Source organism: Rutilus rutilus (genome assembly GCF_951802725.1).
Source record: "Rutilus rutilus genome assembly, chromosome: 6".
Taxonomy (NCBI): domain Eukaryota; kingdom Metazoa; phylum Chordata; class Actinopteri; order Cypriniformes; family Leuciscidae; genus Rutilus; species Rutilus rutilus.
The window spans coordinates 1,358,089-1,370,002 of NC_140214.1; the positions used below are offsets into that span (position 1 = coordinate 1,358,089).

The 11,914-nt window shown below is 35.2% G+C and overlaps 1 protein-coding gene across 1 annotated transcript; it reads right to left on the reverse strand.

Annotated features, from left to right (window-relative positions):
- Nucleotides 1-1,525: 1,525 nt before the first annotated feature.
- plekhj1 (pleckstrin homology domain containing, family J member 1) lies at nucleotides 1,526-11,515 on the reverse strand. Its single transcript, XM_084410802.1, has 6 exons — nucleotides 11,141-11,515; nucleotides 6,192-6,259; nucleotides 6,041-6,107; nucleotides 5,366-5,456; nucleotides 5,226-5,289; nucleotides 1,526-3,459 (listed from the first exon to the last, which is right to left on the reverse strand). Exons 1-6 carry the CDS (start codon nucleotides 11,232-11,234, stop codon nucleotides 3,376-3,378), a joined length of 468 nt encoding a protein of 155 aa, XP_084266928.1. The 5' UTR covers nucleotides 11,235-11,515; the 3' UTR covers nucleotides 1,526-3,375.
- Between the last annotated feature and the right edge of the window lie 399 nt (nucleotides 11,516-11,914).

Sequence of the window (11,914 nt, forward strand, 5' to 3'; positions counted from 1 at the left end):
AGTCACACATGCATTGATTCATACGATATCAGTCATATTTGATCTCTCTTATTTTTCTGAAAATACTTGTTTCTTCACCTCTTGAGCATTTCTTATATAGTCTTTCTTCATAATACTTATTAGCCCTTGAAAATGAGTCAGAATCATGTCGCATTCATAAAATGACTAATTTGTGGTATGACTGGTATTTAACAGGAAATATTAGCGTTATGTTTCCCTGAATAAAGCGGCAGTATGTAAGTGTTACTGTGCAAACAATGCAAAAATATTGTTTTCCAGCACAAATATCTAAACATTCTTAAAACAAGATACATTTACTGGAGAAGAAGCAAAACGACTGAAGATAGGCCTATTAAAGGCAGGGTAGGCAGGATTTTTCTAAAAAACTTTTTCCCAAATTTGTTTAAACTGTCTTTATATACCAATACATAATTAAAATGTAAGTACTCTGAAAAAGAGAGTATAAAAATCGAGTGTCTGTAGTCCTGTCAGGGCTGCAATAAACACAGCTACTTATTCCATTCACTCCCACCCCCTCCCTTCTGGGCTCCTCCCAAAGCCACGCCCCCAAAACACATGAACGCGCGACGCCGACCGCTCAGCTGGAGGAGGCGTTTACCAGCGCATGTAGTGACATCATGTCAGAACACGTAATAAAATACCTAACTTTATCATTATGAATATAAACAACTAACATGGCTGTTAGTACTCACTATCAAGCTACCATATCGATACTGGTAAAGTTTAAAATATATTGAGTTTGATTCGGTAACGAGCTAGTAACATAAGGCAAAGCTAAAAACAGGTTGCATTGATACACGTTTTCCCATTACCATCAGTTACACTGTGATGAAGGTGAATTTCGTGTAAGATTCATAACATATACGGTGTTTTGCATGTAAGAGCTTCCACGATGAAAGCACTGTTGGCTCTGATGAGGACTAACGTTACACTCCGGTGACAAGTAGCCTACCTTTCTACCTTACTAGCTCCTTTTTTTGGCTTGTTTGCCTTCGCTGACTGTATATGCAGGTACTGGGAATTTTGACTGCTCTTTCTCTGCCATTATTGTGATTCTTCCTAGCTTCCGTGCCTCTTCCCCTCCTCGAGTCAGATGGGCGCGCGCATGTGGGCGGCTCCTGTAGCGGCAGGGGTGGTAGCCATGGTAGCGAGGGAGAGTGACAGTCGCCCAGCCAATCATTTCATTCGTTCCAAATGGAAATAAGTAGCTGTGTTTATTGCAGCCCTGAGAGGACTACAGACACTCAGTTTTTATACTCTCTTTTTCAGAGTACTTACATTTTAATTATGTATTGGTATATAAAGAAAGTTTAAACAAATTTGGAAAAAAAAAATTTGGAAAAAAACTGCCAACTTTAAGTCTTGTTTAATGAAAAATGAATCAAAATGAAGTGAGTTTGTGCTTAATTCAAAGGAAAAACAAGATTATTTTGGCAGATATGTATTAATATATATTTATTTCAGACTGTTAGTGGTTGAATCAGCATGAAATAAAAAGCACTGGTATCTTTTAAAAGCGATTTATTAACAAAAAAATAAGATTGAAATAAGGAACATTTATAAATTATGAAATCTAAATTATAGCAGGAATCATTGCAATTGCATGAAAGAAAGATCGAAAGCTTAAAACATTCACAAATCTCACATTCACGCTCTTTTAAAGTCTGTATAATAGTTTCATCACTTACACAAATGGAAAGTTACAGGCACGAAGGGCTCAAATAAAAGGAAAGCAGTTCCTCATGTTTCGCTGTGACGAATACAAACAAGCTCATATTGATTAAATCAAGTTTAATTAAATCTGCTACCGTCACAAACATTGAATGCAATGATGTTTAAACACAAGTGAAGTTTACAAGTCAAATGTCACCACAAAATCAAAAGGAAAAATAAATCCTATTTTTAGGCGTTTGCATTGACAAATTATTGCATTTATTAAATTACTTAAATTGTGTTGTGCATTTGTAAAGTTGTTTATGATGATGGTGTCTGAACAGGATCTGACCGACTGTATTATCGTAAAGAAAATGAAATTTATGAGAAGTATTTGCTGGGTAAATGCGGTTGTTGTTGTCATAAAAATAATCTCATCATTTAAAGTGGTGCTATAATGCCCTTTTCACAAGATGTAAAGTAAGTCTCTGATGTCCCCAGAGTGTGTGTGTGAAGTTTCAGCTCAAAATACCCCACAGATATTTTTATATATCATGTTAAAATTGTCACTTTTTGAGGGTGAGCAAAAACACACCGTTTTGTGTCTGTCCCTTTAAATGCAAATGAGCTGCTGTTCCCGGCGCAGGGGGCGGAGCTACAAGAACTTGCACTCTCACAGAAACGCACTGAAAATTTCATAAACTTTTAGCCTTTTATGTTCAAACCGGAGTCAGACAATAATGGAGAGACTCGAGAAGAAGTGACAACATGTAGAAGCAACAGGACATTTCTGAATGGTTAGTTGATGAATTTATGAAGCTGATGTGTAGTTATCTTCTAGTCATTGATTAGCATATTCTGTCTTGATAATCTATAAATCGTGTTCAGGGGGGCGGGGTTTATATAAATTCTAGGGTTGGTGATGTCACTAACCCGGGAGGAATGTGGTGTAGTCTCTACCAGCCGTTTGTTGTAGTTCTTAAAAAGTGATTTCTTTAAAAGCAAATATCTCCCTTTGCTTTGAACTTTGAGCGTCGTAACTTTGCAGATGTTGTTTATGCTCAAACAGCAACATTACACACTAACTACAGTTAGAAAAGTCAAATCATAATCAACCACCCCTTTAAATAGTCATAAACAGGCTTAATTTTTGTTGTACAAAAAGATCATTTTCAATTTTTTCTCATGATTTTGTGGTAAATTCAGACACATTCATTCATAGGCACAAAATCAAAGCAGCGGAAATGTTTTTAGGGAAACTAAAATCTCACAGCTCAGACTGGCTGAAAGGCTTCAGTGCTTTTGGGAGAGAGAAAAAAAAAAACTTTTTAGTGCACTTTAGGTGAAGCTACACAACGCATGCATGACTGCACAGAAAACTACTAACCTTTTTAACATCACAATTATAAAAGGCATTAAAGGTGCAGAAATGAGTTTTTAAAAGCACGACCCAGTTCATGCCGTCCTCATTAACATTGACCTTGATCTTAGGAAGAAACTTTAATAATTGCAACTGGCTCAAACTCAGCAGACATTCATTACAGTAAAATAACGCATTTGTCAAATAAAACGAGTATAGAGGTCAGAATGTACAGTGATTGATACTGGCAGACTGTAAAAGAGGAAAAACCTGAAGAAAAACAAACAAAACACAAGCATGAGCGGCAAACAGCAGAGAAACCGGATGATAGCATGTGGAGTTCATGTGGGAGGAGAAGGCAGAGGAGGAAGACTGTTGACCTGGAAGCGCGTTTCATCCGATATCCCATACTGCTCTAGTGGATCCTGCGGGAAATCACACGTTAGATCAAAGCATAATCAATATTGTGTGTAGAGCTAATCGTTAAAAGATTGCGATCTCCGTTCAAACACCCACGATTTTATTCCTAAATGACAAAGATTCACCTGTGTCTATTAAATCACACCGGATTTTTTTTCAACCACACAGTATCATTATTTCTTCATTATCACTGACGTACTGTAATTAAAAGTGTATAGCTCGGATATAAACACTGATGTCTACAGTAGTGATCAAAATAAAGTAAATCACCATTTGAAAGTAACTTGACGCTTTAAATAAAGATTGTATCGATTACATCGTTACACCAGTAGGTGGCGACAAGTGTTAAAAAATGTGTTTGTGATTCATTGAATCATTCATTCAAGAGATTCGTTCCAAAATGCTGATTCATCCGGTAATGAAACAAGTGAAGGATTTATGAGTGAGTCATTGAATCATTCATTCAAAAGATTCATTCAAAAACGCTTATTCATCCGGTAATGAAACAAATGAAGTATTTATGAGTGAGTCATTGAATCATTCATTCAAAAGATTCATTCAAAAACGCTTATTCATCCGGTAATTAAACAAGTGAAGGATTTATGAGTGAGTCATTGAATCATTCGTTCAAAAGATTTGTTCAAAAACACTGATTCATCTGGTAATGAAACAAGTGAAGGATTTATGAGTGAGTCATTAAATCATTCACTCAAGAGATTCGTTTAAAAACTCTGATTCATCCGGTACTGAAACAAATGAAGGATTTATGAGTGAGTCATTGAATCATTCATTCAAAAGATTCATTCAAAAACGCTTATTCATCCGGTAATTAAACAAGTGAAGGATTTATGAGTGAGTCATTGAATCATTCATTCAAAAGATTTGTTCAAAAACGCTGATTCATCCGGTAATGAAACAAGTGAAGGATTTATGAGTGAGTCATTGAATCATTCACTCAAGAGATTCGTTTAAAAACACTGATTCCACCGGTAATGAAACAAGTGAAGGATTTATGAGTGAGTCATTGAATCATTCATTCAAAAGATTTGTTCAAAAACGCTGATTCATCCGGTAATGAAACAAGTGAAGGATTTATGAGTGAGTCATTGAATCATTCACTCAAGAGATTCGTTCAAAAACACTGATTCCACCGGTAATGAAACAAGTGAAGGATTTATGAGTGAGTCATTGAATCATTCATTCAAAAGATTTGTTCAAAAATGCTGATTCATCTGGTAATGAAACAAGTGAAGGATTTATGAGTGAGTCATTGAATCATTCACTTGAGCGATTCGTTCAAAAAACGCTGATTCATCCGGTAATGAAACAAATGAAGGATTTATGAGTGAGTCATTGAATCATTCATTCAAAAGATTCGTTCAAAAACACTGATTCATCCGGTAATGAAACAAGTGAAGGATTTATGAGTGAGTCATTGAATCATTCACTCAAGAGATTCGTTTAAAAACACTGATTCCACCGGTAATGAAACAAGTGAAGGATTTATGAGTGAGTCATTGAATCATTCATTCAAAAGATTTGTTCAAAAACGCTGATTCATCCGGTAATGAAACAAGTGAAGGAATAGTGAATAGACTGAAGCATTTAACATGTCATCAGATACTCTAGTAAATAACACGTTATTTTGTCTAGTTGTCTGTTCAGAATCGTGGAGAGAATCATGATCACTGTTTTTTGCTCTAATATGTGTTATATGATTGTAACCAATCTAGGAGGTATTTGTTGCATTCATTAATATCGATTCCCTCACCTTTCCTGTCAGTCGGTGGATTTCTGTGCGGTAGTAGATCAGGTTCTTGCGCATGAACTCATAACTGTGAGACAGAAGCAGATTACGGTTATAAATCATGAAACGCAGAGGATTATGGGTAATGTCAGCGTCACACACACCTGGCTTTAATGATGGCGTCGATCCATTCAACACACTGTTCCTGAGAATCGCATTCAAACAAATACTTCCTCTCGGCCTCGTCCAGGAACACTGGAAAACAAGCAAGAAACAGTGAGTGAGGTCACTTTTTTTTTTTTTTTACGTTCATCATAAAAAAAAACTCTGCAAAGTCACAAAGTTCTTCTCTATATCAGAGTCAGTGTTTCTGAACTCCTGAAACGCCTCCATTGTAGTCTTGAGTTTCTTCCGGGAACGAACACGTCACAATATTCCTCATTATAATAATTCATACGCATAATAAAGGGGCGGGACCTGGTTGAGTTAGTTAGTAGTGTGTTAAACTGGCGGTTATGGTAAGGGGCGGGACATTTCCCAAACACACTCGAAGCGCTCGACCAATCACAACACACTGCTCCAGCCGACCAATCAGAGCACAGTGTGCTTTTCAGAAGGAGGGGCTTCATAGAGACAGGAAGTAAACAGAGCGTTACTGACAGACTGGGAAGAGAGGAGCCGCAACAATGGAGAATATGAGGAGAATAATCAACATTCAAGCAGGAAAACCTGTTCTAGTAGAGGAACAAAAAATAGGTTCTCTTTATAGAGTAAAAAAAGGAAGAGATACAGAGAACATCAGCCCTTAAAAGCACAAAGTGTGAAACTGTGACTCTTACCAATAGAGAAAGCATGATCGTCTTCCCTCTCCACGCGACACTGCTCCAGCAGGAGAGCGCCGATGGGCTGGAAACACACGCAAGGTCAAACTGAAGCGAATGTGAACGCGACGGCGTTGAGATTCAGATCAGACGCTCAAACCGCACTCACCTCGTCCTCGTCGGTCCGGAAGTAAAACAGGAAGTTAACGATCAGTTTCACCAGGCGCTTCTTCACAACTGTGGCGTGGAAGAGGAGAATTAGGTCAAAACCAGACCAGAGGCACAGTCAATCTTACATTAAACTTAGTCAATGTTTAAAGTTAGCATGTTTAGTCAACATTTTTATATTTTTATTAGTTTGTATTGTAAATTATTGTCCAGATAAAGTTAGTTTTGATTGATTCACTTCCGTTGCAAAGATCATTAGTTATTAAAGGGATACTCCACTTTTTTGGGAAATAGGCTCATTTTACATCTCCCCCAGAGTTAAACAGTTGAGTTTTACCGTTTTCGAATCCATTCAGCCGATCTCCGGGTCTGGCGGTACCACTTTTAGCATAGCTTAGCATAGATCATTGAATCGGACAGGACCATTAGCATCTCTCTCAAAAAAATGACCAAAGAGTTTCGATATTTTTCCTATTTAAAACTTGACTCTTCTGTAGTTACATCGTGTACTAAGACCGACGGAAAATGTAAAGTTGCGAGAGATGCTAATGGTCCTGTCCGATTCAATGATCTATGCTAAGCTATGCTAAAAGTGGTACCGCCAGACCCGGAGATCGGCTGAATGGATTCGAAAACGGTAAAACTCAACTGTTTAACTCTGGGGGAGGTGTAAAATGAGCCTATTTCCCCAAAAAAGTGGAGTATCCCTAACACGACACCGTTTTACCGAATACAGAAACTTTTAATGCGTTCTAGTTGTTAATTTGCACGACAACAGTGTTTGCCGGCTCGAGAACGCAAACTCTGAAACACGTCCAAGTTTTGAAACATTTTGAAAACGTGATCATCTCCGTGTAAACTTCAAAAACGTGAATATGTGACGGCGTGCACATGCATGTCATGCGTTTAGTCTATAGAAATGTGCGTTTGAATATATATGTATCTTTCTTTACAAACTGACATCGCCAAATTATGTCTGTCCTGCATAATACTGAATTTGTTGTCGTTTCCATGTATCCATGCCAATTGGAAGCATTTTGATTACAATTAGTCAATATAATGCATGTTTTTTATATTTTTATTAGTTTGTATAGTAAAGGTTGTTTTTACCATGTAAAACTATATAAAATAAAGCTTATTATTATTGATTATAACATTTATCGTGAATGTTGGTGAATTTAGACGGCACGATCGCTGATCTGACGATGTAATCTTACGATGTAATCAACTTGGCAACAACCAATGGGAGCGCACGTAGTGGATGTAACATGATCCTGGTGCTTTTTTTTTTACATACTAATGACCAAAAGCGATTAAATTCCTGTCAGATTCTTTATTGTATTGTAGAAACGCAATCGTTAATTATAACAAGGCGGTCTAGTTTTGTCACATCGCAGCTTAAAAGATTATGAACATTGTTGTTGTGTTGCATTCTGACATCTTTGTGGATTATTACGAGAAAGTTCTAGTTGTAGCATAACCTGCCTGCCAGTATTGTAGTGTTGTTGCATCATGAGAACTTCGTTACAAATTTCATTTTCAATGTTGGCAATTTTAAAGTGACAAGTTGAAACAAAAAATTTAACAAAGATCAACTTTATGCAAATTCGGCAACAATCAATAGGAGTTTGGAGTTCATGTGACTCGCCAACTGATCCAGTTGGAACTAACGACAAAAAATCCCTGTCCGTTTGCGATAACTATAAATTTAACGTTAACTATATTAGGGTCAATGACGTATAAGGATTTTCAACAGGCCAATTTTAAAATACGAAAATTAACAATATATATTGCAATTGTTCAATAATTAAGAATGTTGTGTACATAAAAATTCAAATAAAAAAATTTAATTAAGTGATTTTAGTGTTTTTTCATCTAGATGAATTGTCCATAGGCTTAAAAAATGTCATGTGGGGCGACCGTGATTTATCTTAAAATTAATTAATTTCCTTAACATAAATGTATTTTTTTTTTTACATGTTCTCAGTAATTAAAGTGTTTAAAAACAGAGTATTTGAATTTCTTTTGAGTTTTTGTATATAATGATCTCATATTTTTGTTCTGCAATTTCAGTCGCCTTCTAAAATGCAGTTAACAGACTTATTTTTCCTGTAAATTGCATAAAACTGATAGAAATGTTTTAAAAATATAATTTACTAAAGCATACTGTATCAGTGATTCATATTTCAGCCACAGAAATAAGATATTTTATTTTAAATTTAATACAGTGATAGCTTTTATTGGTCGCACCACATGATAATTGGTCGCTCCAAATGACACGAAAACCTTATATAGTTAAAAATCTATTTAAAGAGATCAATGAACAATACATTTTATACAAAATATTTTATTTAAACCAGATTTTATACAAATTTCACAGAATTTTCCTGAACATAAACATTTTATAAACTCACTTTTATAAAAAAAAATCACTTCACAAGCACCATTTAATTTAACTTGACTTAGAATTTCTTTCTAACAAATAATAATGTTATAGATATAAATTATTTCATAAAAGTATTGTATACAGATAACATTTGGGGTCAATAGTTTTTTAAAAGTAATTAATACTTTATTAATCAAGGACACATTCAGTGTCACATTCAGGCGCAGGCTATAATGTTCCGAAAGATTCTATTTCAAATAATTGCTGTTCTTTTGAACTTTATATTCATCAAATAATCCTGACATATAAAATGTATCACAGTAATCCAAAATGTATCACAGTTTCCCAAAAAAATATGAACATTGATAATAATCAGAAATGTTTCTTGAGCAGCAAATCATTAGTGACCCTGGATCACAAAACCAGTCACAAGTCGCACGGGGTATTTGTGGCAATAGCCAACAATACATTGTATGGGTCAAAATTATTATTATTAATTCCAAAAAATCATTAGGATATTAAATAAAGATCATGTTTTATATTTTGTAAATGTCCTACCATAAATTTATAAACATTTTTTTTTTGTGAGTGAATATAGCAATATTGCAAACAATATTGCAACCCTCAGAATCTAGATTTTCAGTTGTATCGGCCAAATATTGTTCTATCTTAACAAATCATACATCAATGGAAAGCTTATTTATTCAGCTTTCATATGATGTATAAATCTCAATTTCAAAAAATTTACCCATGTGACATTGACCCATTGAGTGGTTTTGTGGTCTAGGGTTACATATTAGAATTATTTCTGAAGGATCATGTGACACTGAAAACTGGAGTAATGATGCTGAAAATTCAGCTTTGATCATAGGAATAAATTACAGTTTACTATATATTCACATAGAAAACAGATATTTTAAACTGTAATAATATTTCACTCTTCTCCTATCAAGGTACTCTGCTCTTGCTGCAGGGTTAGAATTTTTTGGCTTGGCAGTGGCATCTGGTAAAATAGATTAAAATAGTTTAAAATAAATAAATAGGCAATAATAAATACACTACTAATAAATGCATTATTACTAAACTGAAATTACATGCTCTAATTTTTTTTTTTTTTTGCATTTTTCTCATATTGTACAAAGAGTAAACACAAACTGTCTGAAATCTATAAAAAAGATCCCAAATTGCATAAAAATCTATTCCAAATGATACTAAAGTAAAGTACTTTTTTTATATAAACCGTCAATTGAATATAAAAGCATAAAACTGCCAATCTAGGACATATATCTATCATGGAAAACAGTCTGCAGTGGTCGCACCACATGATATTTGGTCGCACCACATGATATTTTCAAATTCAATCATAATTTACAGGCACAGAATTGGCCACCTTAACAAAACAAGCTAGTTTGCCAAAAAAGGTCACTATGAAATTTATAATAAAAATATATATTTGTAGAAATAACTTTAATATTATATTTTTTTTGAGGTCACACCACATGACATCCAAATGTGGCAACTACATACCAACCATTACAAAGGTTTATTTTTTTTCCAATTTGAGAGAATTACAAACCTGCTTGCTGCTTCCATGGGTCCTTGGTAAATTGGTTTATGATGTAACTTACTGTGTTTGAATAGTTTTCAACATATAAGTCCCAAAATGGTAGTTCCTTGATGGTCGCACCACATGATATTTCATAAAATGGACATCATCGGACAAAGTTTGTTTGTATATTATGATGGAAATATAAATACAAATGCTTTCAATTTTTTTAAAGGATTACAAAACATTTTGGAAATCATGCCAAATAGTGCAGAAAATAAATTTGAATAAATTCAGAGTAATTTCAAAGACGTTTTCAAAACAGAAGTTATGGCCGGACGGTCGCACCACATGATGTTTTGACACTTTAAATAACAAAAAAAATAACAAATATATAAAGGTTTTTTAAAAGTTAAAGTGAGTACATACATGGCAGAGGTACTATAAATATACAGTATCCTTTTATGCATTTAAACCCATTTTTGCCTGAAAAAATGCAACCGGACAGAAAATTTAGGCGTCACGTCATTGACCCATTAGCACCCACACACAGGCGGACGATAAGTTTTTGTATGCGCATTGTCATCTGTCCCTTTAAATGCTAGACTCTTTAAAGTCGGGTGGATTCTAATTGGCTTTCAATGTTTTTATCGTTCATCAGCTTTGAAAAGTTGAACGGCGAAAAGTTGAACGGAGATACATTTTATGCAAATGCAGCAACTACCAATCAGAGTGCACGTAGTGAAGGTCACGTGACTCGCAATTGGCGTACGAACAAGTGACTACGAGCAATTACATATAAGCTGTACTCTGAATACTATACTACTTTAATTACTGCTGTCATATCTTTACAAGACAGCAACAGTACGAGTAGTAGCCTACGCCACAATACTATTTCGAATAACATTGATCGTAAAGGGGACAGTCTTTTAGTTCTGGCTGGTTTTCTCGCGCTTCTTGTGGCGTAGAAAAGATGGTAGAAATCTTTATGATAGTGAGTGAAATGATCGGCTCTTACCGTCTCCTTTCTTCGGGCCTCTCATGCCCAGCTCGGCCGCTCTCTCTGACGGCTGGCGGCTCATGAACACCAGCTCCTTCTCATTAAATCGCATTTTTAGCTCTTTGACAGCAGTTTCGTCTCATTAAAGCGCATGTTAGGACTTCAAACAGATCTGATAATTCTCATCCGGACTGTCAGTCATACTGCAGTAGCTCTTCTGACTCTGCGAATGAACTCAATCAAGCGATAACATGTATGACACTAAACACACACACACACACACACACACACACACACACAACCATAGATATAACGTTACCTACGTAGATTCCAAATTCGACTTCTCCGGAGACGTCGGCGCGCCCGCCATCTTGGATTGGTCAGCGTGTCGTCACTCACAGGGAGAATTAATGATAATATTTTTACTTTTTTATTTATTTATTTATTAAGTTTTATATTTTTATGAATGTGTTATATGTTTAATTTCTATTGCTTTAAATGTTTTATGAATTATTATTTTTAGTAGACTATCTCTGTTTACTGTATCTTGTTTGAAAATGTGTTTGATTTGTGGTTTTATATGAATTGACTTATATGTATTTTTTTATTCTATGTTAACTTTTTAACGTCGTGTTAGTTGACGGTTTAGTCTTGTATTGTCTTAGTTTAGCAAAATCATCTGCTGAAGTCTATTTATATAGATATTAATCGATGCGTCTGGTCTCACTGGTTGCAGACGCAGTCAACTTGCTCGAGTGTTCAGTGACCGATGTTTTGACCGTTCCAATATGG